Below are 26,665 nucleotides of genomic sequence, written 5' to 3'. Positions count from 1 at the left end.
GAATGATAGTCCAACCACATCGGCAGCATATTTTAGAGGCATTCGTCTTCATGGATGACAATTCGCACCCCCATAGTGCACATCTTGTGAATGACTTCCTTCAGGATAACGACATCGCTCGACTAGAGTGTCCAGCATGTTCTCCAGACATGAACCCTACTGAATATGCCTGGAATATATTGAAAAGGGCTGTTTATGGACGATGTAGGATAATGGAATGTAGTCAAATTCAGTCGGGTGATGCTGAGGGAATTAGATTAGGAAATGAGACACTTAAAGTAGTAAAGGAGTTTTGCTATTTGGGGAGCAAAATAACTGATGATGGTCGAAGTAGAGAGGATATAAAATGTAGACTGGCAATGGCAAGGAAAGCGTTTCTGAAGAAGAGAAATTTGTTAACATCGAGTATAGATTTAAGTGTCAGGAAGTCATTTCTGAAAGTATTTGTATGGAGCATAGCCATGTATGGAAGTGAAACATGGACGATAACTAGTTTGGACAAGAAGAGAATAGAAGCTTTCGAAATGTGGTGCTACAGAAGAATGCTGAAGATTAGATGGGTAGATCATATAACTAATGAGGAGGTATTGAATAGAATTGGGGAGAAGAGACATTTGTGGCACAGCTTGACTAGAAGAAGGGATCAGTTGGTAGGACATGTTCTGAGGCATCAAGGGATCACCAATTTAGTATTGGAGGGAAGTGTGGAGGGTAAAAATTGTAGAGGGAGACCAAGAGATGAATACACTAAACAGATTCAGAAGGACGTAGGTTGCAGTAGGTACTGGGAGACGAAGAAGCTTGAACAGGATAGAGTAGCATGGAGAGCTGCATCAAACCAGTCTTAGGACTGAAGGCCACAACAACAACAACATGGACAATGTGACCCACCAACCACTCTCAGGGATCTATGCCGAATCACTGTTGAGGAGTGGGACAATCTGGACCAACAGTGCCTTGATGAACTTGTGGATAGAATGCCAGGACGAATACAGGCATGCATCAATGCAAAAGGACATGCTTCTGGGTATCAGAGGTACTGGTGTGTATAGCAATCTGGACCACCACCTCTAAAGGTCTCACTGTATGGTGGTACAACATGCAATGTGTGGTTTTCATGAGCAATAAAAAGGGCGGAAATGATGCTCATGTTGATCTCTATTCCAATTTTCTGTACAGGTTCTGGAGTCCTCAAAACTGAGGTGACGCAAAACTCTTTTTGATGTGTGTATGAATTTATCATTGCTCTGTGCTTCTAACAATATTTTTTTTAATTGTTCAGGATCACCTGTGCGGACTACAGAAATAGATTTTGCACAGTACACCCAGCGAAACATGAGTGCTGATGTTACTCTCTACTGGAGAATTTTTAAGGAACAGAAGGAACTGGAAGCTGTTTTGGTTGTCAACGGTACCAGTTGGGTGGGACTGGGTTGGAGACCTCGCTCTCTAACCGCAACATGCCGCAACTTCCCAGAAATTAAGGACACTGTCATTGTGACACCACCAGTCACAACACCTGCAGGTGGGTTATCAGATCCTGTACACATTACTATAAGCTCTGTTGTGCATGGTATCCATAAATACAAGATATAAATTTATGTTTTCAAACATAACTGCATTTGTCTGTTATTGGAGTTGATAATGTAGGAAAACACTTACCAAATAGTGGAAGTGTTGATTCATCAACAGGCACACACAAAACAGGAACTTGCTAGCTTTTGGAATAAATCGTTTGGCGAGCTAGAGCACACACACACACACACACACACACACACACACACACACACACACACACACACACAGAGAGAGAGAGAGAGAGAGAGAGAGAGAGAGAGAGAGAGGACAAGAGTACAGTGGGTAAAGGGGTGGGGGTGGGAGGAGAGGTGGGAAGCAGAGAGAATGGTTGGGGAGGGGTAGCTAGTGGCACAGAGGGGAGTAGTAAGTTTGGTGATTAGGAATGTGGAGAGGGAGGGGTGGGAGGTACATACATACTGGAGCTGCTGAGGTGTGGCACATGATGAAGATGAAAGGGAAGTGCGGATTAGAAGGGGCTGATAGGACAGAGGAAAGGGAAAGTGTTGGTATCCCTGTCCTCTGCCCTGTCACCCCTTTCTAAATCTGTGCCTTCACATCATCTTCTTCGTTTGCCACACCTCACCAGCTCCAATACCAATGTGTCACATGTCTAGCCCATGCACTTGCCACCCCTCCCTCTCCACATTCCTAACCACCAAACTTATTATTTCACACTGAGCCGCTAGCCACCCATCTCCAACCTCATTCTGGAGTGTTGTACAGCCCATTTAAGCCTGGCATGTTACCAATGATTGACTCCATACGATACTCCACTGGTGGCTCTGTTGGTGATAGTTCGATTCAGTTTCTGATAGCATATCGATTGCTTCACTGTCTTAGCCTATCTTGACATTGGGTGAGGATACAAAATCCGCACCGATGATTCTGAAATGGTGATAGCTGCGTACTGCTATCACTGTGGTACAATGCTGGTTTAGCCTTGAGTCTTCAAAATTGGTGTCTCATCCCATGGTGAGGGGTCAAATTCAATAGGTTCTTGTCCCCATTTCCTCTTGCTGGTGGGTGGCAGTGGATCATTGCGCCGAGGACAGAAGTGGCACCTGTGATGTGGAGGCAGTGGTGGTGCTGGCTGGACATGAAGGTACTTCTGGGGCAGCATGGAAACTATTCCTGTTGTGGTGCAAGTGTTCTGAGTACTAAGCTCTTGCCTGGCATGTAAGTGATTAGACAACGTTCAAGTTTTACATGATTTTAATGTTTGGAATGCCTTTTAGTGTTGGTGATTCCAAACATACATGGAAACTTTTTTTCCATAATTGAGTTAAGGGATAATTTTTCGTAGTAAGGATTCTGCTTCCTGATGTTGTGAGAACTGGGAAGTGATCAATGGCATACAATATTCTGTCTTGTGAGTTTTGGACCACCTTTGCTGAGAATGTGGTCTAAATATTCATCACTGGGTTGGACAAAACTTCATTTGATCAGTTAACATTTTAAGCTATTAATATGCAGCATCTGAAACAACTTTCGTATATTCTCAGTGTGTTGCTCTCGTGGGTTTTGTGATGATAATGCCCGCCAGGAAACTGATGTACTGGGGATGTCCTGCATCATCTATTCTATGTACCAGTGGAAAGTTCCAGTTATACTGGTATAGCTGAAGGAGAAGTGTTTACACCAATACATACCAAACAGTGTAGTTTTACCATAATTCTCTGTGACTGCTCGTCTGACAGTAGCTGCAAATATGTGTCAGCTGTGTCTATCTTAGAGAAGTATCAGCTACTGTTGTCGACGTCTTGTTGCATCAGTTACTGTAACAGGGCAATTTTCTGCTGATACTGCTTCTACTATTTTTCTATTTTCCGTCCACCTGCTTAGCTGAGTGGTTACGGTGTTTGCCTCCCATGCAATTTGCTCGGATTCAATTCCTGATCGGGTTGGAGATTTTCTCCACTTGTGCACTGTGTTTGTCCTCTTCAACCATTCATCATCACTGACATGCAAGTCACCCAGTGTGGTGTCGCCTGAAATAAGACTTGCAATTCGGCAGCCAAGCTTCCCCAGATGGGGCCTCTGGGCCATCAACGCCACAATATGATTTCTTTTTTTCCCCTAATTTCTCACAAATTTCAAGAAATACAGGTCCATCTTGGCCTTGACACTTTATTTTGTATTATTAATAATTCCAAATGATAGCCTTAATCGCCAATTGTGTGTTAATTCTGACCCACACTTTATTTTACGAACAACAGTTACTCACAAGGGTTAGTACACGGTATTTAGAATTACATTTTGAACCAAATCATCACATGCTAGTGGCCAGTCCGTTGAGTTACAATCTAATCTAAATGGTGAGAAATGCAAGTTTCATTAATACGCAAGTGGCCACTGTCCAAGAGAGAAGCCAAGAGAGCGAGTTTGAAGCTAAATCCAAATAATACAGTTGATCAACTGTGGGCAGCGAAAAGGAGGGCAGTACGTTCATCCAGAGAGTGACAGTTGATCCATCACCAGCGTTTGGTTCCCCATGATATAGATACAATGCTGGTTTTGATTTGATTTGATCTGATTAATTTCATCACATAACATACAATATTCAGATCTTGTGATCTGTTGTACTGGAGACATGTCAATATATAATTTTATGGATTTAGTTTACAGACTTAAAAATAATAACAAATATAGTTATCAAACAATTTTTTAGCTGTACAACACTTTTTTTTACAGAGATGTTAATTGCCCTGCTTAAATTATCACCTCATCATTCATAAACTCATCCACTGAATAACAACATTTTTCCACTAACAGTTCACGTAATTTTTTCTTTAGATGACCAATTTCCATGCTCAGAATATCACAGCCCTTTAATTTATTGTATATTTTCATGCTCATATATTGAGGAGTCATAGAAATAGCTTTAATTGGTGTGGAGGAAGCATAAAATTTTGTTCTTGCCTAGTTGTGTAAGTGTGTTTGAAGTAGCATGAAATTTTGTTTTTGCCTAGTTGTGTAAGTGTGTTTGAAGTGAAATTCTTTGCAAAGTTCAACTTAAAAATTAGAATTTCAAAAATCCATAGTGATGGGACAGATAATATATTTAGTTTTTTAAACAATGAATGACATGAGGTTCTTGGATGTGCAGCACACATCTTCCTAATGATTCTTTTTTGAAGTTTTAATATCAATACCATATAACTTGAATTACCCCAAAATACTATGCCATATCTGATGACACATTCGAAGTAACTATGGTACACAATTTTTCAGCTGCCCTTGTCTATTACGTCATGTAACATTCCCATTGCAAAAGAAAAGCTATTTAGTTTGTTAACTAAATATTCTGATTGTGCCTGCCAGCTTAAGTTTTCGTCCAAGTTTAGTCCTAAGAATTTCAATGTGCTTGCTGGTTCTATTTTCTCATTTTGTATATAGGACATAGATCTCACTTGGATTAGATTGTTTTGTTTTGAATTGTGTGAGTTGCATTTATGTAATGTTTAGTTTCAGACCATTTGATTGAAACCAGGCTTCCAGAGAATCCAAAGTGTTTACAACACAGTCAGCAATTTCTGCAAATTATTTTTTTCAGTCAGCACTGAAGTGTGATCTGCAAATAGGACTGACTTTGCATTGATGTCAAGGGTATAAATCATTTATATAAAACAGGAAGAGAATTGGTCCCAAAACCAAGCCCTGGGGAATACCTAGTGAGATATGAGTAATTTGCAGAGTTAGATGTTATTATAACTCTTTGCTTCCTGTTTGTCAAATATGAGGTCAGCCACTGGAGGGCACTCCCACTGATCCCATATCTCTCTAATTTATACAGCAAGAAGGAGTGATTCACTGAATCGAATGCTTTGCTTAGGTCACAGAAGATACCTGCAACTTTGCTGCTGTTATCCAATGAGGAGCTAATTCTTTCAACAAATGTGTTTATTGTGTATAAGGTACTTTTCCCTTTTTGGAAACCAAATTGATTTTTATCAATGATATTAAATTCTGAGACAAAATTTAGTATCCATGTTGCAGCAAGCTTTTCAAATAACTTAGAGAAAAATGACAGGATAGAAACAGGTCTGTAATTTCCAATTTCTTCTTTTGGACCTTTTTTGTGTACTGGTCTTACTTCAGCATACTTCAGTAACTCTGGGAAGCACAGTTGCTTCTATGGTAACCATCAGTTGGTGGTGGCAGCACCAGTAGTTTGTCATCCACCCTGGCATCAGTCCATCTCAGTGTCAGCAGGGCTTAGCAGAAAGACATTTTTTTCTAAGTATCTTTGTGCATCTTGGTACATTTATCCGTCATCTCTCCTGCAGAGTACTTAAAAATTGCCAACCTTCACTTTTGAGCACAAGGAAAAGCCTGATGGGGGCAACATCAGGAAGGCAAGGGGTGTTCTCAAAATTATTGAACCCTACTGCAGCTAAATAATGTAACTATCTTTTTATTGTTATTTGGAGTGGTGTTATACAGCTGAATCTCAATCTTGAGTTAATTATCTGGGAACTGAGCTGATATGCTTCGGCACATAATATACAATGAAGGAAGCAGCCTCTGTTGTGTTCTGCAGGTAAAGTATTTTCAGAATGGTCCAGATGGACCTCTAATATTTTACCATTGACTTCTTTTTTTTACCATGATATGGTTGTGGGACTGCAGGAATAAAGCCGTAGTTTGTTAACTGTAACACTTACATTCACACAATGAAATCTGCCTCTTCCACATTTATTTGAGAATACTTTGCATTAAGAAACAAAGTGCACTATATACTGCTTTGTCGAGAAGTGTTATACAAATAAAAAGTGCTTGCTTACTTCAGCTTCTGATGCAGTCATACAGACCACTGATGCAGATGGACTTAAAAGTTTCACTGTCTGGTGGTGTGACACATATCAGTCTTTTACACTAGTGTACACTTCACAGCAATATTATCTTCATTGTCTAGCAGAAGGTCAGCCTAAGCAGGTAACAGCTTGGATCATCGAAGTTAGTGTATGGACTTCAAGGGCTGGAGACATTGTGTTAGAAAACTTAATCTATACACCAATCTCTTGATTCTAATTAATAAACACTTACAGTAAACTGTGATAGGGGCAGCTCTAGGTGTTTGCTGTACTTTGTGCGTGAACTGGCGTAAATGTGCACAGAAGCAGGTTGCCCCTTGCCCTCCAGCTACTTCATATTGTGGAACTTACTTTGTACAGTTTGTACTAATCAGTTTCATTATTCTGCTGTTTCTACCCTTTCTAGCATCTACATTTTTCCAGGTTTGGAATAACAAATTACTGTTGTATTTCAGGCCCAATCTTTACTTTGACAGAGTGGCATATGGGCTGATCAGTCAGCAAAGTCAGGAATGCAATTTTTTGTGCAGCTTATAGGTACACACAAAAATAAATAAAATCATAGGATTACACACAGCTATTAGAACCACAGGTTCCTTCTTAAAGATAGAAAAGAGGATTTATTCACATCAGGTGATGTTAAAAGCTTGAGCTTCAGATGAGCAGATTGTTTTTGTTTATAACTTGCATTTAATGGCTTCCATAACAGAAATGAGTTGGTTAATTTTCAAATGTTCTTTGCCTGACTACTTCCCTTGATTGTCTGCCAGTGTAGTTATCAGTGAAAGCAGATATTTGTTGTCTTTTTAATGGTGATGTCTGGTATGTTTTGTCTAAGAAGTGCATTAAAATGCCACAGACAGAAGTAGTATGCAGGAATTGATATGACAACAAAATAATCAATGTTTGAAAATATAGTGTAATTGGATTGATAAAAAATCTAGTCACCAAGCGGCAGCAGAAGAAAACATATATAAATGTTCTCAAACTGTGCAAGCTTTTGGAGTTACTGGCTCCTTCTTCTGCCAGAAGAATTGCATGGAAAGAAAGAGGGAGGTAGGAAAAGGACTAGCAAGGTTTAGGAAATGGGGAGAGGTACAGAAAAGTCAGCTACTCATCTCATCCGCTAAGTCTCCCCTGACCCACTTAATGACCTACATATATTTGTCATTAATATGTGTTTTTTTGTGTACTTTGTGTTTGTTCTCTGTTTTTGTATTATGGGTATGTAATTTGCTTTGCCTGTTTATTATGTTATTGTTATAACATCAAGTTTAACACATATATTTCAGAACGACACAACACATATAAGCCACAGAGTAAGTTGACAAGCAAGACATGTGTACACGTTAGCATTCGAATGGGCACTGAGTCCCAGTCTAGCGGCCGCTGCTCGGCTGGCCGCTTAGCTGGTGCAGCTGCTGCATGGCTGGCAGACAGCGTCGCACGTAGAGGATGTGCGTAATTGTGCGGCGGTGCTTTGAATGATCGGGGAGTCACAACACTTTTCCCTCCTTTGAAATTGTTGCACTGGTCTTGATGGAGGTGTCCTGGAGATGGCTAACGTCCATAGGTGTTGTTTGACTCGCCGTAAAGTCTCGAGGAGGAGGCTTCCCGTACGGACGGAAGTGTCCCCGATGATAACGGGTCGAGATGACAGGAGACGTAGGGGTCGAATCTGCTGGGGCCCCATGCACCAATCTGCCCGTTGCGGCAAGTCCAGTTGATATGACAGGAGACATGGGCGATGTGTCGGCGTCCGTTGGAGGAGGAGGCGAGTAGATTTGCTCTGACAGAGGATGGTCATCCAGTTCCTGCATGGACACGTCTCCTGGTGGCGTCTGTTCTTGTGCTGGCATCGTGATGATGGTGAGAGGACTGCGTTGTGAGTATTGAGAGATGCCAAGATCCCGAGCATCAGGTAGAGCCAAAGGTGGCGTAGCGGCATTCGGAACAGGCGTTGCTGGCACACGAGGCCGAAGCTGGTCCGAATGACGCACTGCAACACCCGTGTCCGTCTGGATTTCATACAGGCATCTGCCACGGTGTCTTAAGATGCGGCCCGGGCTCCATTTTGGCCGCCTGCCATATCCCCGTACCCAGACGAGTTCGTTGGCAGTGAACCGGCCAAGTGAAGGCACCCGCGGCCGTGAGGTAGAAGGCTGCAGAAGATGAAGTAGCGTGCAGGGCTGTTGGCCATGTAAGAGCTCAGCCGGGCTGTGGTTGCCCATGGGGCTGAAATGGTAAGATGCCAGAAACTGGAGGAGTGCATCATCAGCAGCAGAAGAAGTCAGAAGTTTCCGCATCTGAGCCTTAAATGTGCGGACCAGTCGTTCAGCCTCACCGTTGTATTGTGGATGGGACGGCGGGGCCGTGACATGCATAACGCCGTGCCGAGCACAAAAATCCGCAAATTCAGAAGAGGAAAATTGCGGACTATTATCAGTAACAAGAGTAGAGGGGAGGCCTTCCAAAGAAAAAATGCGGGCGAGAGCACTGGTGGTTGCCGCGGTGGTAGGCGACGTGCAACGGACAATGGAAGGAAAGTTAGAGTAGGCGTCAATTACGAGGAGCCAAAAAGTACCTAAAAAGGGTCCCGCAAAGTCAGCATGAATGTGCTCCCAGGGCTTCTCAGGCGAAGGCCACGGTGACAAAGATGACTTCTGGGCAGCGGCCTGTGATGCAGAAGGGCCGCAGGCAGCGACCATGTGTGCTATTTCACAGTCGATGCCAGGCCAGTACACATGACGGCGCACCAGAGATTTTGTGCGAGACACACCCCAGTGCCCTTGGTGAAGGAGGCGCAAGACCGAAGCATGCAAAGACGCAGGTACCACAACACACGGCGAAGCATTGTCAGTGGAGAGGAGGATAACACCATCCCTAGCCGTGAGGCGGTAGCACAAAGCATAATAGTTCCGCAACGGATCAGAAGTCTTAGCAGACGGGCTATCTGGCCAACCCTTCTGAATAAAGCGTAAAACCCGGGAGCGGGTAGGGTCAGAACCCGTAGCAGCCACCAGCCTGTCCCCAGTTATGGGGAACCCGTCCACAACCCGCTGCTCGGCAACATCCAGGTGGAAACACAAAAGTTCGTCCCTGTCGAATGCCTGATCAGGACCCATGGGAAGGCGAGACAGAGCATCAGCATTTGCATGTTGTGCCGTTGGCCAGAAATGAATCTCATAATTGAAACGATACAAGTAAAGAGCCCAACGCTGGAGGCGGTGTGCAGCCTTGTCGGGAAGTGACGTTGATGGATGAAACAAGGAAACAAGTGGTTTGTGATCCGTAACAAGATGAAATTTTGAGCCACAGAGAAAAACACCAAATTTATGACGAGCATAAATAATGGCCAAAGCTTCTTTCTCAATTTGAGAATACTTTTGTTGGGCATCCGTGAGCGTTTTGGAGGCATAAGCAATGGGTTGTTCCGAACTGTCAGAAAAACGGTGAGCAAGGACTGCACTGACCCTGTATTTAGAGGCGTCTGTGGCAAGAACAAGATGTTGGCCAGGTCGATAATTAGCCAGGCATGGGGCCTGTTTCAGCATAGTCTTCAATTTCTGGAAAGCCGCTTCGCATGACGCGGACCAATGAAAAGGCACGTTTTTATGCAACAGGCAATGCAACAGCTGAGCCACCGAAGCTGCTGACGGTAAAAACTTGTGATAGTATGCTATTTTCCCCAAGAAGGCCTGCAGTTCCTTAACAGATGTAGGGCGAGGAAGGGCATTGATCGCAGCAACAGTTTGCTGAAGCAGACGAATACCATCCCAAGAGAGTTGAAACCCCAAGGACGTGATCGATGCCTGAAAAAATTGTAATTTCTGAAGATTACGCTTAAGACCGGCAGTCTGTAAGACATGAAAAAGTGTGCGGAGATTTTGAAGATGTTCTTCAGTGGTGGAGCCAGTGACAACAATGTCGTCCATGTAATTGATACACCCAGGGACAGGGAGCAGTAATTGTTTCAAGAATCGCTGAAAGAGAGCAGGGGCGCTAGCAACCCCGAATGGCAAGCGTTGGTATTGATAGAGGCCGAAAGGCATGTTAAGGACCAGAAACTGCCAGGAAGCAACGTCGAGAGGAAGTTGATGATAATCTTCTGACAGGTCAATTTTAGAAAAATACTGGCCTCCAGCAAGTTTAGTGAACAGTTCTTCAGGACGGGTCATAGGGTAAGTGTCGATGAGGCATTGAGCATTTACAGTGGCTTTGAAATCGCCACAGAGACAAATATCACCATTTGGCTTAGGAACGACAACGACAGGAGAGGACCACTCACTGGAAGTGACAGGAAGCAAACCCCTGATGTAGTGAGACAATCCAACTCCCGTTTTACCCGATCACGAAGGGCCACAGGAATGGGCTGAGCCCGAAAAAATTTTGGCCGAGCAGTGGGTTTGAGCGTGATATGAGCTTCAAAGTCATTTGCAAGGCCTAACCCAGGAGAAAAAAAGGACGAAAATGTCAACAAGGAATCCAGTTGAGCATTAGGAATAGCATCAGAGACAATATTGACAGTCATCTATGGAGAACCCAAAAACGCGAAAGGCATCGAAACCAAAAAGATTTTCTGCGTTGCTCTGGTCGACCACAAATATGGAAACAGTGCGAACGACGGATTTGTAAGATACCTCAGCATTAAACTGTCCCAAGAGAGAAATCTTCTGTTTATTGTACATCCGTAATTGCCGAGTAACAGGTGACAGGAGTGGAGAACCCAACTGAAGATACGTCTGAGAATTAATTATAGTGGCAGCAGAACCGGTATCCACTTGCATGCAAACATCTTGACCAAGGATTTGGACAGTGAGGAATAACTTTCCTGAAAGGAAAGAAGTGCAATTGACAGACAACACAGAATCAGAATCAGCGTCATGTTCATGAACATCATGTATGCGGTCGGATTTGCAAACGGAAGACACATGACCTTTCTTTTTGCAATTGTGACACACAGCCCAACATTGGGGACAATCCTCACGTGAATGTTTCGTAAAACACCGCGGACATGAAGGAAGTTGCCGGGGGTTTTGCTGCAGTTTCTTAGCGGGTTGTTTACGGCTAGGCCGAGGCTGCGCGTGGGAGCGCACTGCGGCCACGTCGGCCGGCGGGGATGCGCCGCACGCATCTTCAACAGCGCACAGAGGTCGTATTTCCCCAACATCACCCCACGCCTCTATTTGTGCCCCAGCGATGCGAGAAATTTCAAAAGACTGCGCAATGGAGAGAACTTCATCTAGAGTCGGATTCGCCAACTGAAGGGCACGTTACCAAACTTCTTTGTCGGGTGCCGACCGGATAATAGCGTCCCACACCATGGAATCGGCATAGGAGTCTTTGTGAACGTCAGTAACAAATTGACACTTTCGACTGAGGCCGTGAAGTTCAGCAGCCCAAGTGCGATAGGATTGATGTGGCTGTTTTTGACAACAATAAAAGGCAACACGAGAGGCTACCACATGCGTTTGCTTTTGAAAATAGACAGAAGTGAGCACATTTCAACAAAGGACAAAGACACAGGATCCTTCAAAGGAGCCAATTGTGACAACAACCGATACATTTGAGATGAAATCCAGGAAAGGAACAGAGACTTACATGGTTGTTCGTCCGTGACATGAAATGCCAAGAAGTGCTGTCGAAGACGTTTTTCATAATCAGACCAGTCTTCCGCCGTCTCGTTGTAAGGAGGAAAAGGAGGTATAGCCAATGACGAGAAATGCCCCGCATTTGACGCCGCGACAAAATCGCGAATCGCCACTGTTAGAAGCGTTTGCTGTTCAAGGACATTTTGCAATAGTTGCTCGACAGTAGCCATGGAACCCTGTGGGTCAACGGTGAAAAGGAAAAATCCACTACCTCGTCACCAATTGTTATGACATCAAGTTTAACACATATTTCAGAACGACACAACACATATAAGCCACAGAGTAAGTTGACAAGCAAGACATGTGTACACGTTAGCATTCGAATGGGCACTGAGTCCCAGTCTAGCGGCCGCTGCTCGGCTGGCCGCTTAGCTGGCGCAGCTGCTGCATGGCTGGCAGACAGCGTCGCACGTAGAGGATGTGCGTAATTGCGCGGCGGCGCTTTGAATGATCGGGGAGTCACAACAGTTATCATGTGTTACATGTAAACATTCTAATGACAAATTCTATATCACATGTGTTACCTTTTGGATGATGTATAAAATAAATAAATAAATAATAACTCTCCCATTTCCTAAATCTCACCAGTCCTTTTCTTCATCCCTGTTCCTTTCCCTTCAACACTTCTACCAGAAGAACAAGCCATTGGCTATGAAAACTTACACACTTCCATATCTTTTATGTAGGTTTTCTCCTGTCACCATTTGGTGATTGGATTTTTTATATGTCCAATTATATAATACATGGGAATTGGTTATAACAATACTTTTCAGGAACTGTGTCAGGCACTGTTCTATTTAGCAATGTGATGAATGATGAGTGTTTATTCTGCCATCTACTACCTATCTCAGGCTTATTTTGTGTGTAAACAGCTGAACCAGAACCAGAACCTAGCAGTGAGCCAGAACCATCCACTGAGCCGGAACCAACAAGTGAACCAGAATCTTCGGCATCGAGCACAAAGCCTACATTATTTCTTCGGAAACCAAAGTTAGCAAACACAAAACCTCCTGGTCTCAGAAAATCAAACACTACAGCAGCTCCAGAACCAACCAGTGAACCAGCACCAAGCAGTGAACCAGAGCCCAGCAGTGAACCAGAGCCCAGCAGTGCGCCTGAACCCAGCAGTGCACCTGAACCCAGCAGTGCACCTGAACCCAGCAGTGCACCTGAACCCAGCAGTGTGCCAGAACCAAGCAGTGAACCGGAACCAAGCAGTGAACCGGAACCAAGCAGTGAACCAGAACCCAGCAGTGAACTAAAGCCTACTGCTAAGCCAGCACCAAGCAGTGCATCCAATCTTTCTGATGTGTCACAGACAAGTACAACTCAGCAACCGTCCAGAAATGTTACCAATAAAGTGAGTGTTATTTGAAAATTTTAGTCATTACTAGAAAATACAGTAGCCAAAACACATTGAGTACATGAGGTGCAGTTTGACAAAAAAATTGTACTGTTATATAGAACCTTGTTGGCATGCTAGAGAAGTTAATGGTTTGTGTGTTTGTGTGTGTGTGTGTGTGTGTGTGTGTGTGTGTGTGAGTGTGTGTGTGGCCTTTAATAAAATAGCACAGCATTACAGAAATCAGTAATTTCTGTGAAATAATTGTATTAAATACATTTTTTTAAATATTAGAACTACGTCCTAATCTATACTCTGCAAACTTCTGTGAAGTGCATGACAGAGGCCTATCCCGTTGTACCAATTATTCATGCTATCTCCTACTCATGTATTTATCACAGGAAGAATTATTGCTTAAATGCCTCAGTGCTTACTTTAATTAGTCTAATCTTGTCTTTGCCATCTCTATGTGAGCAATATATTGGGGGTTGTAATACTCGTATATTCCTAGAGTTGTCACTTAAAGTTGATTATAGAAACTTTATAAGTTGCCCTTCTCTGGATGGTTAGCATCAGTGTTCAATCTTCCACCAGCTCAGTTCTTTCAACATCTTAGTGACACTCTCTCACGGTTCAAACAAACCTCTGACCATTTGTGCTATCCTTTTTCGTACCACTCAGTATCCCCTGTTAGCCCTGTTTGGTATACGTCCCACACACTTGAGCAATGTTGTAGGATGGGTTGCATGAGTGCTTTGTTTGCAGCCTCCTTTGTAGACTGATTGCATTTCCCTAGTATTCTACAGCTGAGCTGCAGTCCACCATCTACTTTACGAATGACTGAGACTATGTCTTAGCTCCATTTCATGTCCCCACAAACTGTTACATCCAGGTATTTGTATGAGTTGACCAATTCCAACTGTGACACATAAAATATTAAGGTTGTAGGATACTACATTTTTTTTTTTTTTAATGGTGCGCACGATTTTATATTTCTGAACATTTAAAGCAAGTTGCCAGTCTTTGCACCAATTTGAAATCTTATCAAGATCTGACTGGATATTTGTGCTATTTTTATTGGACAGTACTATAGAATAGATAACTGCATCACCTGTGGAAAGTCTGAGGTTACTATAAGTATTGTTCACAGGCTAACTTACGCAAAACATGAACAGCAAGGATCCCAATATAGTTCCCTTGGGCACACTTGAAGTTACTTCTACATCTGTTGATTACTTTCTATCCAAGATAACATGCTGCATACTTCCTTTCAAAAAATCCTCAATCCAGTTAAAAATTTTGCTGTTTACCCATACATTGCACTTTTGATAATAAGAGTAGGTACAATATTAAGCCAAGAGCTTTTCAGAAATTGAGAAATACTGCATCTGCCTGACTGCTTTCAGTGTGTCATGTGAAAAAAATATGATAGATAATACAACGTATTGTAATTAATTTTATTTTGGTTGACAAATGCTCAGCCTTTTACGTAAAGATCTAGAATTTTTCAAACTTCTTTCTCTGTGTATCAGTAAATTTTAGTCTTCAAATTTAGCCATTAACTATTTTATTGTGTGCTTTTCTCTTCTTTATGTCTTAAGGTGAAGTTGCAAGGGCACTTTCTGGTTTTTCAGACTGACATCCCTAGAACTTCACTTGACTTTTGCAAACAGTTCAAAGTCATACAGCATCTAGACTGGAAATAGTCATGACAGTGCATGTTCAAAGTTTGATTTTTTCACAAAATGTAAAATTCATACTGTTGTATTGTCATCATGTAACATCAAGCAGTGAATGCCCAACCTTGGCCTATGGCAAAAATGTATAAACAACTGGTGCAGGCAGACTTAAAAATTTCTCTCTTTGTGAAATACTCAATTATTGAGATAATATACAAGGTCACTAGATACACCGTCACAGAAAATTTTACTTCAAAAGAAAGATGCACTTAACGCGATGAAGAGAGAGACTGAAAACATTATTTTATCAATTGCTTTTCTTGATTATAGCAGTATATACAGATTTTTTTTTTAAATTGTCACTGAAATGCCCTTAAATTTGATCTGTCTTATACGTCAGTAGCATGTAACATCAATGGGACTGTTTTTCTTTTATTAATGTAAGAACAGATGTAACAAGAAAAAGGAAGATTAGGGTGTAATACCTTCATTAATTAGTTCATTAGAGATGAAACCTAAGCTTGGGTTAGACAAAAGTTTGGAAGGTAATCATCTGTTTCCTTTTTAAAGTAACAATTACAGCATTCTCTGTTAGTGATTTAGGGAAGAATGACTGGCTGGGGATTTTCAGCCCCCTTTACCTGAATGTAATTCTAGCAATTTAACTACTGTACCACCTCACTTGGTGCACACTGATGCAGTCTTGTCACTGTTTATATTCACAGGTATCAGGTGATTTTTCATTGCAATCAGCATTGCAGCTGGTTGAGTATTTAGAGGTTCCTGTGTTTTCCTCCATGTTAAACACTAATCTTCTTTTACTATTGCTTTCATTGTGACAACACTATTATTACTTAATGAACTGTAAGGATGTTCAGGAACTTCTTTGCTTGCTGATAGAATGTATCTCTGAGATTATGAAATTCACCAGACATTAAATGTAAGGACTGAATCCAAACTTTTTATTTAGAATCATATTAAATTTTACCATTCTGAGAAGGCAAGATTTTTTAATTTAATCCATAATGGACTGCACCTTTGAGGGGTGTGACTGACAAGTTTCCAACATCTGTCATTAACTTATTAAATGCTCTACATGTTTCAGTCTTCACACTATAATCATCATTATGTGGGAAATTATTTAAGTTAGCCTTTTGTGCTTTGTGAAATGTACACTGTCCCTTTTAAACTAGTAAGGAACATCTTACACTGATCTTTATACCAGCAAATTCTGTAATTCACTCTTCTTTCTCAGCATGGCAAACATTGGTGTTTTTCCTGGGAAGCATCAACTTAGAAGTAAAAATTAAATTACCTCTCAATTTGTATATTATGTAATTCAACAGACATAATTGTCAGAGCCACTGATAAAACACTTAAAAACAACATGCCTGACATTCAGAACAATATTTCCTTCTTCAGAGTGAAAGGCGGGGTGTAGTGGGAGGTTGAGAAAGTCGGGCAGGAGCAGGACCTCACATGGAGAGGAACCTACTTCTTTTTTTTATTTTTATTTATTTTTTATTTTTAGAAAGGCAGATGATGGGACACGTGTAAGGGAATGTAATTGGTTGAAGGTAGCACACTACATACTAATGTACTATCTTACTTTCAAAGATGATTGAAGAAACAGAGTGAGAAGTAAAAGAGGGAAGCAAAAATAAAAAAAGTGGAATAATGCAGTTAAAAAAAGGAGAAAGAGGAAAAGAGAGAGGAGATGTTTGTATGTATGTATGGAAGGATAGCTAGCTTGTTGGATATCCATCCATATAGCAATTAGTATACAACTTGAGTAGTTTCTCATGTTGAGTGCTTGTGGGTGGGTCTGTAAAGCAAATGCTACAATGGGAACTGTTGTAGGTGAAGACTGTTGGGACATAGTTTGACAAGGGTGTTGTGCAAATTAGGAGAGTGACAGCCAGCAAACAGTGGATGGTGTGGGAAGCATATCTGGGAGAGACCATCTCATTTCAGTGCTCAAATTCAGAAAGAGTGATGTATTGGGGCATTAAAAAGTCTAGATGGTACTGGATGATGAGTAGGATGCTTATGACACTTTTGAAAGAGGAGCAATATTGGGTGGAGAGAGGGAGAAGGAGACTGATTGAGAGATGACTAAGCATTGAAGAATTTGTTGTTAGAACAGATAAATTTACCATAAATACTTAGACTGTAGGAAAGGAAATGTTGACATGGAAGTGATGGCAGCTGTTGAAGTGGAGATACTGTTCTTTCTGGTTGGTTTGATGTGGACTCATATTCGAATTTCATCCTCAGTGATGTTGAGGTCAACAACCATGAAAGTAGCTCTGTTTTTGGAGAAGGGTCAGGTGAATTTACTTTAGGCAAAGAAGTTAATGTGGTTTGAGGCACAAAAGTGTTACTTTTCACTGAGAGCTCAGAACACAAGGATACATAATTAATCCCCTCCCCCATTTTTGTTTTGTTTGTCTGGTCCTCACAGGTGAAGCAGTTGTTGGTAAGGATGAAATTTCCTATTGTGACAATAAACAAAAGTGCTAAAGGACTTAAGAGGTCATGTTGATGTGGGATGTAGGTGTAAAGGAAGATCACATTGGTGCTGAGATAGAAGTTTTCAAAGGAGTGAGACTGGATTTGAGATGTTCTAGGAAGGGGTTGGTGTCTTTTATGTAATGTGGGAGACACTTTCTTTTCAGCTAGAGGTGTTTGGTTGGAGGTTTGAAGACTACTGCTACAATGGTATTACTAGGGAGGTTGTGTTTCTGGTAGAAAATGGGGGTGCATCTGTCAGGAAGGTAGCTGTGAGCCATCATGAAGGCCCTAGAGTTCTAAACAGCCTTTGTTTCTCTGTCTGAAAGGAAAGAGTGGGGTCATTATGACATGCTTTTGCTTGTTACAGTGTGTAAGAGCAGACAAAGTCCCACTGCTGCATTCTGTCATGGTCAGATATCACAACAGTGGAGCCTTTATTCAGATAAAGGATGCTGATGTCAGTCTTCTTTCAGAAGACACAGGGTATGCCCTTTCCTACATCTTTGTCTCCCTCCTCATTATAGGTGCATCCTTCTCGATCTAGAGTGTGAGTGACCTACCCTCTGCCACTTTTCAACCTTCTCTCTTTCATTCCAGGAGTGGTAATGAATTGTTGCAAACATTAGGAGTATTATTAACCAATTTATCTATCAGCTGTACTGGGAGTTGTGTCTATTGAAGGTAAATGATGGCCAGTCTTTCTGCCTCTTAGTGATTTAACAGCTCCCTCATTTCTTAGCTGAATTTATATGTTTTAGTCAGTTAACATTAAAAATAGTTTGTTGGGAATGTGGTGTAAAGATGCATTTCAACTGGAAGAAGTAAAGTTACCTGACAATATGTGCTGATTTAAAAATACATTTGAATCCAGAGCTTTCAGAATTTTCAAAACGAATTCTTTAGAAGGTTAAGGAAGGTACAGGAAATGAAAAGAGTAAAAGCCTTAGTGCTGAAGGGAAGGGAGAATCTTAGCACACACAAATTAACTGCAAAGCAACAGTAACTGTGGAATAGCATTAAGGATATTAAACTCTAAATCAAATATTATTGGATGCTGTGTTCAGTTAACTACTCTAAAAATAAATTTAAATCAAGCCATAATATTTATGAGTGCATATGGCAATTTAAATTCAGCATGACACTCACAGATATACCACATTTGTTTATGTTTGGTTACTTTTCGTTCACAAGTAATGTAAACAATTATATTATTAAGGAATTCATTACTACTTTTTGTTCTAATTGCTTTTCTTTAGGTAGTGTCATCAAGAGAAACAAAACTGGAAGAAATTCCTGAATCAAGTACTGTCCCAAGTGATCAAGGAATATCTGTCCAGAAGACAAGTGTATCTTATCGAGTCAGTGCCAGAAGAGGTACATGATACAGTAATCACTATTAATTAAATCCCTTAAATGGAATATGCAAGAATTATTAAATGTTTTTGTATGTTTATTTTTTCCTTCCTTTTCAGGTCGCCGGAAGAGAGAAACACCAAATGTAGAACAGTCTCCAGGTAAAATGCACAATCCTCCCTACAGTGTAATAATTTTCCATTTCAGGATAAATTTCTGTAGCAAAGAAATAAAGACCATTTTCTGTGTGTTAATTTCAACTTACGTCTGTAATCCATTGGTGTATAATATTATTGATCTAAACTTGCTGCAAAATAATATATAAAATAGCTCTGGTCTTGGATTTCTTCAGAGCAGCAAAGTTAAGGTAGGGAACACAAAAAATACACTAAAAGTTCAGATTCCAGTTTGCTTTTGGAATTTCTCCTTTATTTTATGTGACTGAACATAGTTTTGATTATGTGGTCTCAGCATCCTATGTTCATAGTTTATTAAAACATTTTATGGAAACTATGGCACATTGCTCTCTTTTGAAAACTTATTTTTTAAGCACTTTGATTTTTTTCATGTGTCTTTTATTGCAGTAATCTTAACATTAAATTTAAATTTTGTCTGACCAAAATTCGTGAATTACTCTTAAAGCATGCCATATGTGTGCAACAGTAATTAATTTTTCTAAGCAAAACTTCGGTATTTACAAATCTTGCTGTAACTTTCCTGTGATACAGAAATAGAATCTGTCAACCAGTTATACACAGTCAAATATGTAAATATTGTTCTACTGATAGATCTTCTGTTCCTGTAGTATTTTGTTGTTGATCTTGAACCATAAAACACTGCTTTCAAGCTTGTACTGTAAGGGCTAAAGGTGGTTGGTGTTTTCCGTATATCTCTGCACTGCACAATTTCTCTTTCATTAGGCAAGACTTCTGTGCAAGGACAACAGTCTGCCTCTCAAGAATCAAGGCCAGGAACATCACAAGGTCCTATTCAAGCTACAAAGCCTGCTTTCCTGCTTAGACCAAAGCTTGGATTAAATGCTTCAGCCCATCCTGAACCTAGTTCTGAACCAGAACCCAAATCTGAGCCTGAACCTGGTTCTGAGCCAGAACCTAGCTCTGAACCAGAACCTAGCTCTGAACCAGAACCTAGCTCTGAACCAGAACCTAAATCTGAACCTGAACCCAGTTCTGAACCTGAACCCAGTTCTGAACCAGAACCCAAATCTGAACCCGAGCCAGCTTCAGAGCCTGAGCCATCATCTGGGACTGGATCCAAAGCAAAGCCCAAGCTTGTGCCTACAAGCAGTGGGAAGCCTTTTTCTGCACAGGCTGTGCCACAGCCTCAAGGTAATAGATTATGTAGTAAACTCTAACTTAAAGTAGAAAACTCTAACTTAAAAACAACTGCTTTGAGTTTTTCCCCTTGAAGGCAACCTTATTGTATACAGCATACAACAGTTAAAACATTTACTTGTAATTCCGCATGTTAAAATATTATTCACCTTGGTAATAGAAAATGCATATTGCACGAAATCTTCTGGTCTTGGGATCTCTTGACATTTGTGCACATCAAAATATAAGACTGATTCTTATGCCATAGTGACACTAAATATTTGTTTGGAGGTAATAACAGAACATTTTGATAAATGTGTTGAAACAAAGAATAAGCAAAAACACTCCTGACAAATTTTACTCCTGTGTACTTTATATTTAATTATCAAATAATACAGAGAAGGGGCGACTATCTGTATCCGTCACTTAGTGAAACATCTTGTACACATATGCCAAGCATGTACAGAGTTATGCAGGATGATAATGTGCAGCTTGTATCACAAATATTGTTAAATGAAGCTAAGTAAGACATTTATTAGAAGTGAAAATACATTAAAGTTATATGTACAAATATTTTGCATCAATATACATCAGACAGATGCTGTATGGCAGTTATTCTTGCAATTCATTTTTTGGGTGTACATGTTGTGTTCCTGATAATAATCTGTGTCAATAATAACTTAATAGTCTTAGACATGATCATTTTTTGTACATGCATTTACAATGATATCTTGCCAAACGTATAATGGATACACACACCACATTGCACATTGTATACTGTTATATAAAACCTATAATATATTGCAGTACATAAAAGGAGAACTATCAATAATGCAGATCATAAATCCTTGAGTAAGTATAAACATATTTCAGTTAACAACTATTTCAACCTGCCCTTAAAAAGATTGCCATGGAGTTACTTTATATTATTTAGCAATCTACTATAAAACTGCCCTATAGCTCCAAGTGGACTGTGATCTGTAGCTTGTTTATTATTCAGTATCGTATGATAATCACAACTAGTTCATGCATTGTAATTATGAATGCTTCTGTTCATTACACTTATTTCATCATTCTCTTTTGTAAACACTACAGTGTTAAGAACATCCAGTGAACACACAGTTAGTTAATTATAATTTTTGAAGCAGTCACTACAGAACTGGCACCTGCTTATATAAGCAGCTATCCTAACTGCTCTCTTTTGAAGCCTGAATATGCTATCCACTTAGGCTGTGGATGTGCCACACCAAATTTCAGCACCATATTGCAAATACGGATTAAAAAACATACTTGTTTAAGACCAGGAGGAGGTATATTTTAGAGGTATTATAGTGAGTAAATATTGCAGGTAACCTTTTTACAGATGTGGCTAATATGCTATGTCCATAGAGGATGTTCATCAATCATATTGCCTAAAAACTTAGTTTCTCAGATATTTCAACTGTAGACTGGGATTCAGTATGACATTTAGTTCAAAGTTGTCTCCATTGCTTTGGAATGCTAACTGCTCACTAGAACCACAGCTAACCATCAGTTATTAATACATACAAGAAACAAAAATGCCTACGAATACTTCTCCGGGGGACTCCACAGCTGAGAGTTTTGTATGCTGATTTTACTGTTAACAGCTTACTTTCATTCTTATAATACAGTTCTGTACACTGTCTTCTGTTTCAGAGATAAGAACTTAAAATCGTTTGTGCTGGTCCCCTGATACCACAAGTTTGTAACTTGGATAATATTACTGCATGATTCCCAGAATCAAAGACCTTAGAAAAATCTAAAAATGTTCCAATGACTTTTTTTCCTTTATGTAGTCTGTTTAGCAGTGCATGGGAAAAAATTTATTCTGCTGTTATTGTGGACCTTCCTTTTCAGAAATTGTGCTGCAAGTTGTTTAATAAGTTTTATTTACAGGAGAAAGATACCACTCTTTCAAGTGATGTACCAAGTGTTGAAGTCTATGAAATTGGCCTTCGATTCTTTACCTCAGTGGTTGCTCCCTTTTTATTCACTGACCACATCTCAGTAAATTTTAAAAGCCCCTTGGGCAGTTGAACTGTTTATTAAATGTGTTATTGCTTTTATTAATTCATTTTTGCATTCTTTAAGTGGTGTAGATGATATGGCATCCCAGTGAGTGGATGTTTTTATTTTGAGTTTTGAGATTATTTTCATGACTTCATATTCCGTCATACTTGTTAGGTACAATGAATTACTCATTTTAACTGAGTTTAATTGTAATGTTGGTTCATCAGTTTCTTCTATTCATGCATTACTGAAATGTTTTATGAAAGCGTCAAATACTATCATGGGCTCCCTCACCAGCACTCCGTTTTTCTTTTAGTGCTTTGTTACTGCAGCCTGAATAGTCTTTGCTTTCACATTCTCACTACAGTCAAGACTGTCTTAAGACAGTACTGAATTCACTTCTCTTTTCAGCTAATAGTTTGTGTTTAGAGTCTTCAGGGACTTCCTATACATATTTTTGCTGCTTTTATACTTTGTTAGGAAGTATTGCAATTTTGTATCTCTGAACAGCACACATGAGTCATCCATATTTTCCTTTAATTTGTCAGTTTTGGGAGGAATTTTAAGATTCTTTGTGTAATCTGATTTCCTTAATTTTTTTACTACTGGACATGCCCACTTAAAATGTGGTTATATGTTTCATAGAAATGGCCCCACTTTTCATTAATATCATCAGTTTTGTATATCTTCTGCTGGTTTCTCTGTGAAAGGTTCTCCTTAAGTTTGTCATGGTCATTTTTTTTTATAAGAGAATAAGTCACTGTGCAGTAGCAATGTAAAAGTCAGAATACCGAATTAATTTACATTATAGCTTAAATAGTCAATGTTCACATCTGCTATTATTATAACCTGCTTTTTGAAACTTCCTGGCAGATTAAAACTGTGTGTCCGACCGAGACTCGAACTCGGGACCTTTGCCTTTCGCGGGCAAGTGCTCTACCATCTGAGCTACCGAAGCACGACTCACGCCGGGTACTCACAGCTTTACTTCTTCCAGTATCTCGTCTCCTACCTTCCAAACGAGGTAGGAGACGAGATACTGGCAGAAGTAAAGCTGTGAGTACCGGGCGTGAGTCGTGCTTCGGTAGCTCAGATGGTAGAGCACTTGCCCGTGAAAGACAAAGGTCCCGAGTTCGAGTCTCGGTCGGACACACAGTTTTACCTTCCAAACGAGGTAGGAGACGAGATACTGGCAGAAGTAAAGCTGTGAGTACCGGGCGTGAGTCGTGCTTCGGTAGCTCAGATGGTAGAGCACTTGCCCGCGAAAGGCAAAGGTCCCGAGTTCGAGTCTCGGTCAGACACACAGTTTTAATCTGCCAGGAAGTTTCATATCAGCGCACACTCACTGCAGAGTGAAAATCTCATTCTATAACCTGTTTTTTGTTTGTCGATAGTTCATCCAGAAATTCTTCTAAATTGCAGAAGAATTACTCTACATCACCAATCAGTGTTTTTACACCCAACATTTCTTACATAAATGTGTTAAGGGGCATGGATATGAAACATATATTACTCTCCTTTACTCTAAATGCCTAAGAGTTCACCTTACTTTGTTCTCTTAAATTTCCACTTGTGTTTATCAGTGAGGTTTAAAACCTCCACAGCACATACTATTTACATTTAAAAATATTTTTGCTGAAATCTTCTGTCTTTTAATTTTTTGCTACAATGTAAGCTATGAGGTCAGAGATTTTTTCTGCGGTTGAACTAATGGGAGCAAAATTAAAAGAAACCTAAGCTAATTATATCTAGCACATTAATCAAGTAAACTTTGAACTTGAAGATCTTAATCTGAAATGACATAATTATCTGAACAGGTTTCTTCGTTATAGGTGGAGCACTTCATATCTACGCTCCTCGTCATGACTTTAATGCCATGGATTGCACTGACATTGTGATTGGTTCTGCTCGGGGAAGTAGACATCGTATAATGGACTACTACACACGAGACAGGTATGTGTATGCTATTTCATGGTGCATCATAGAATCTGTAAAATTCTTTTACTCATAATTCATTGCTCCTAGCAGATTATTTTTAAAATGCAAAAATAACATTTATCTTGGACTGTATTTGTAGCTCCTAAGATAACTTATCTATTTATTAACTGAGCAATGCATGGCAGGTGTGTTATTGCAAATATCATGTACTGTTCTTCAAAACTAAAACAAGAAAGATGTGAAGTTAAAGTGACTTGTAGGCAAAAGGCAGTAAATGTACTAAAACTGAAATATAGATTAAAAGTATTCCTTATTAGTCACTCCTCGCTTAAACTGACTTATCTCTGGATTCTTATTTTACTTGTTAATTTTAATGTTCTAATTAAAGTAAATTGTCATGTTTAAATAGTCACCTCACTCCCCACCAGTGGTTATGTTTCATGAACTTACTCTTGTGCTATTGCTATACAGAGTAATGAAAAGCAGCAGCTGAATGGGATACTGAAAGAAATTGGAAAACAGCAAATTTACAGTCTATCTGCTAATGGAAGCTATCCATTTATGGTTATGTTAAATGTAAAAAGAAAAACTCAATGCATAATTAGCAGAATGTCAGTAATGCTAATTTGTATTAACAGCACATCACACTCAGTTTTTTAAAATTGTATAATATGATTCTTATTCTTTGTTTCGGTGTTTGCTCTGAAGTTCAGGTCTGTTCAGTTATCATCGTGGTTGTGTATGGTATAGTTTAGTTCACATCTTTCATTAATATGCTTGTGTCAACAGATAGCTTTATTAATGTAGATTAAGAATATGAGGGTAATCATGGGGCTCCATATTTTATATACCCCATTCTGAGTTTAATTTTATTCCTGTGATACAGCTCTTCAGTGTAATTCTCCGATTCCATTTTTTATATTGATGGAATGAAATATAGTTTATTTTTGACTACATGATTTTACAAAAATCAATTTAACTATAAAGCACAAAGGACTGCAGCCTTTAACTGGCACATAGTAATGATTTTTTTTAGGATAGCTGTTGCTTAGAGTTTTAAATTGTCTGAAACACCCAAATGTTCATGAATTAAATTTGACGCATTGCCTAAATAAATAGAAAGAACACACAATTCTTGTGTGCTGGGTCAGATTACCTTATTCCTTCTAATATTTCTTGTATTTATAACATAAATGACAAAAACTCTTGAAGTAGGGTTTTTTAATTTAGTAATGTTTGCATCTTAGAGTAATAAGATAGAATGCACTGTGGAATACGTAAATAGTGTGCGAATGACACAATGTCAGTATGAGGACCTATAAAAGGAATGTCCATTTACTATATTTCCTATTTCTCGTATAACATTCAAACTATGATGCTTGCACAAATATTAGGTTTGGTGTCTTTCCCACAAAGGTTGTTGCATAGCAATCATCACTTCAGTAATTATGGACACCCGGCAAGCCACGGACGTGTAATAGCTCTATATTTGAATTTTCTGTGTGTGATTTATGTACTACAATGTAAAAGATGATTGTATCTTCCAGGTCCACTCCAAAAGTTGATAAGTTCTGGGGAGGAAATGATGATTTGACTGCAGCAATGGGTTTTGAAAAAGATGGAGTTACAACAATATTGTTTAGGAAGAAACTGAAAGGTATTTGAATCATTTAATTATAGAGCAACTAATCAGTCAGAAGATGAGCTGCTATCTTGAGAAAGTGGTCGTCTATTAAATCATCGGCAAGACTGAGAGATAATTCATCTATAAAGTAAATCAAACGCAACAATGTTTTTAAAAGGTCAAAACTAGTGGTTTATAATAAATGTCAGATTCTGATATCCTTCATCAGGAATGTGAGGAGGATAGTAGTAAGAAGTTTTGGTAAATAGTTGTTGAACTGCATCTGATAATTATGTTATACAGAAATAAAATGTCCAAAACAGTAAATGCCATTGGCTGTATCACATATAGGCCCAAGTAATGGAAATGTGAAAAGTGAAAAACACAGTAATAGTGTTTCAGTCATTTTGTTTATTATACTATGATGAAAACATACATATGTGGCTTTAACTAAAATTGTAATTAATAAGGTACTGTTTTAGACAAAAGTAAAAGTTTTTAGCTGTACTCTTTTATTAAATGTACAATCTTTTACACAGCTGTGGAGCCTACTGATCACACAATTGAGGAGGACTTAATGCATGTTATCTGGGCTAAAGGACAAGAGCCAAACAGATACATACACAATCCCAAATCAGGCTTAGAGAAGGATAAAGCGTCAGTGAAAGACTTTTATCGTCAGGATGAGTTGAAGTATCACGGTCATGGTTCACAAAGAGGACAGACGACACTCAACTTCTATGGTAATACTATCACCAACAATTTAATTTCATGCTAAGCAAAGTGTGTAATACCTCAGTATTTTGT

At 39.7% G+C, this 26,665-nt stretch overlaps 1 protein-coding gene across 4 annotated transcripts in view; it reads left to right on the top strand.

The window, feature by feature from the left end:
- Nucleotides 1–26,665, top strand: part of LOC124797890 — a 481,263-nt gene that overhangs the window by 394,784 nt on the left and 59,814 nt on the right. For 3 of the 4 annotated variants that reach the window (XM_047260998.1, XM_047260997.1, XM_047260995.1), the window contains exons 7-14: nucleotides 1,283–1,525; nucleotides 12,916–13,403; nucleotides 18,835–18,952; nucleotides 19,051–19,092; nucleotides 19,852–20,280; nucleotides 24,129–24,249; nucleotides 25,782–25,891; nucleotides 26,398–26,601. In XM_047260998.1, coding sequence (XP_047116954.1) covers nucleotides 1,283–1,525; nucleotides 12,916–13,403; nucleotides 18,835–18,952; nucleotides 19,051–19,092; nucleotides 19,852–20,280; nucleotides 24,129–24,249; nucleotides 25,782–25,891; nucleotides 26,398–26,601 — 1,755 coding nt within the window. The remainder of the gene's footprint in view (nucleotides 1–1,282; nucleotides 1,526–12,915; nucleotides 13,404–18,834; nucleotides 18,953–19,050; nucleotides 19,093–19,851; nucleotides 20,281–24,128; nucleotides 24,250–25,781; nucleotides 25,892–26,397; nucleotides 26,602–26,665) is intronic. The other variant, XM_047260999.1, reaches the window with a different exon arrangement.

This window comes from Schistocerca piceifrons, chromosome 5 (assembly GCF_021461385.2).
Source record: "Schistocerca piceifrons isolate TAMUIC-IGC-003096 chromosome 5, iqSchPice1.1, whole genome shotgun sequence".
Classification (NCBI taxonomy): Eukaryota; Metazoa; Arthropoda; class Insecta; order Orthoptera; family Acrididae; genus Schistocerca; species Schistocerca piceifrons.
The sequence above is the reverse complement of the archived record's forward strand: the minus strand, read 5'-3'. Positions and strand labels throughout refer to the sequence as shown.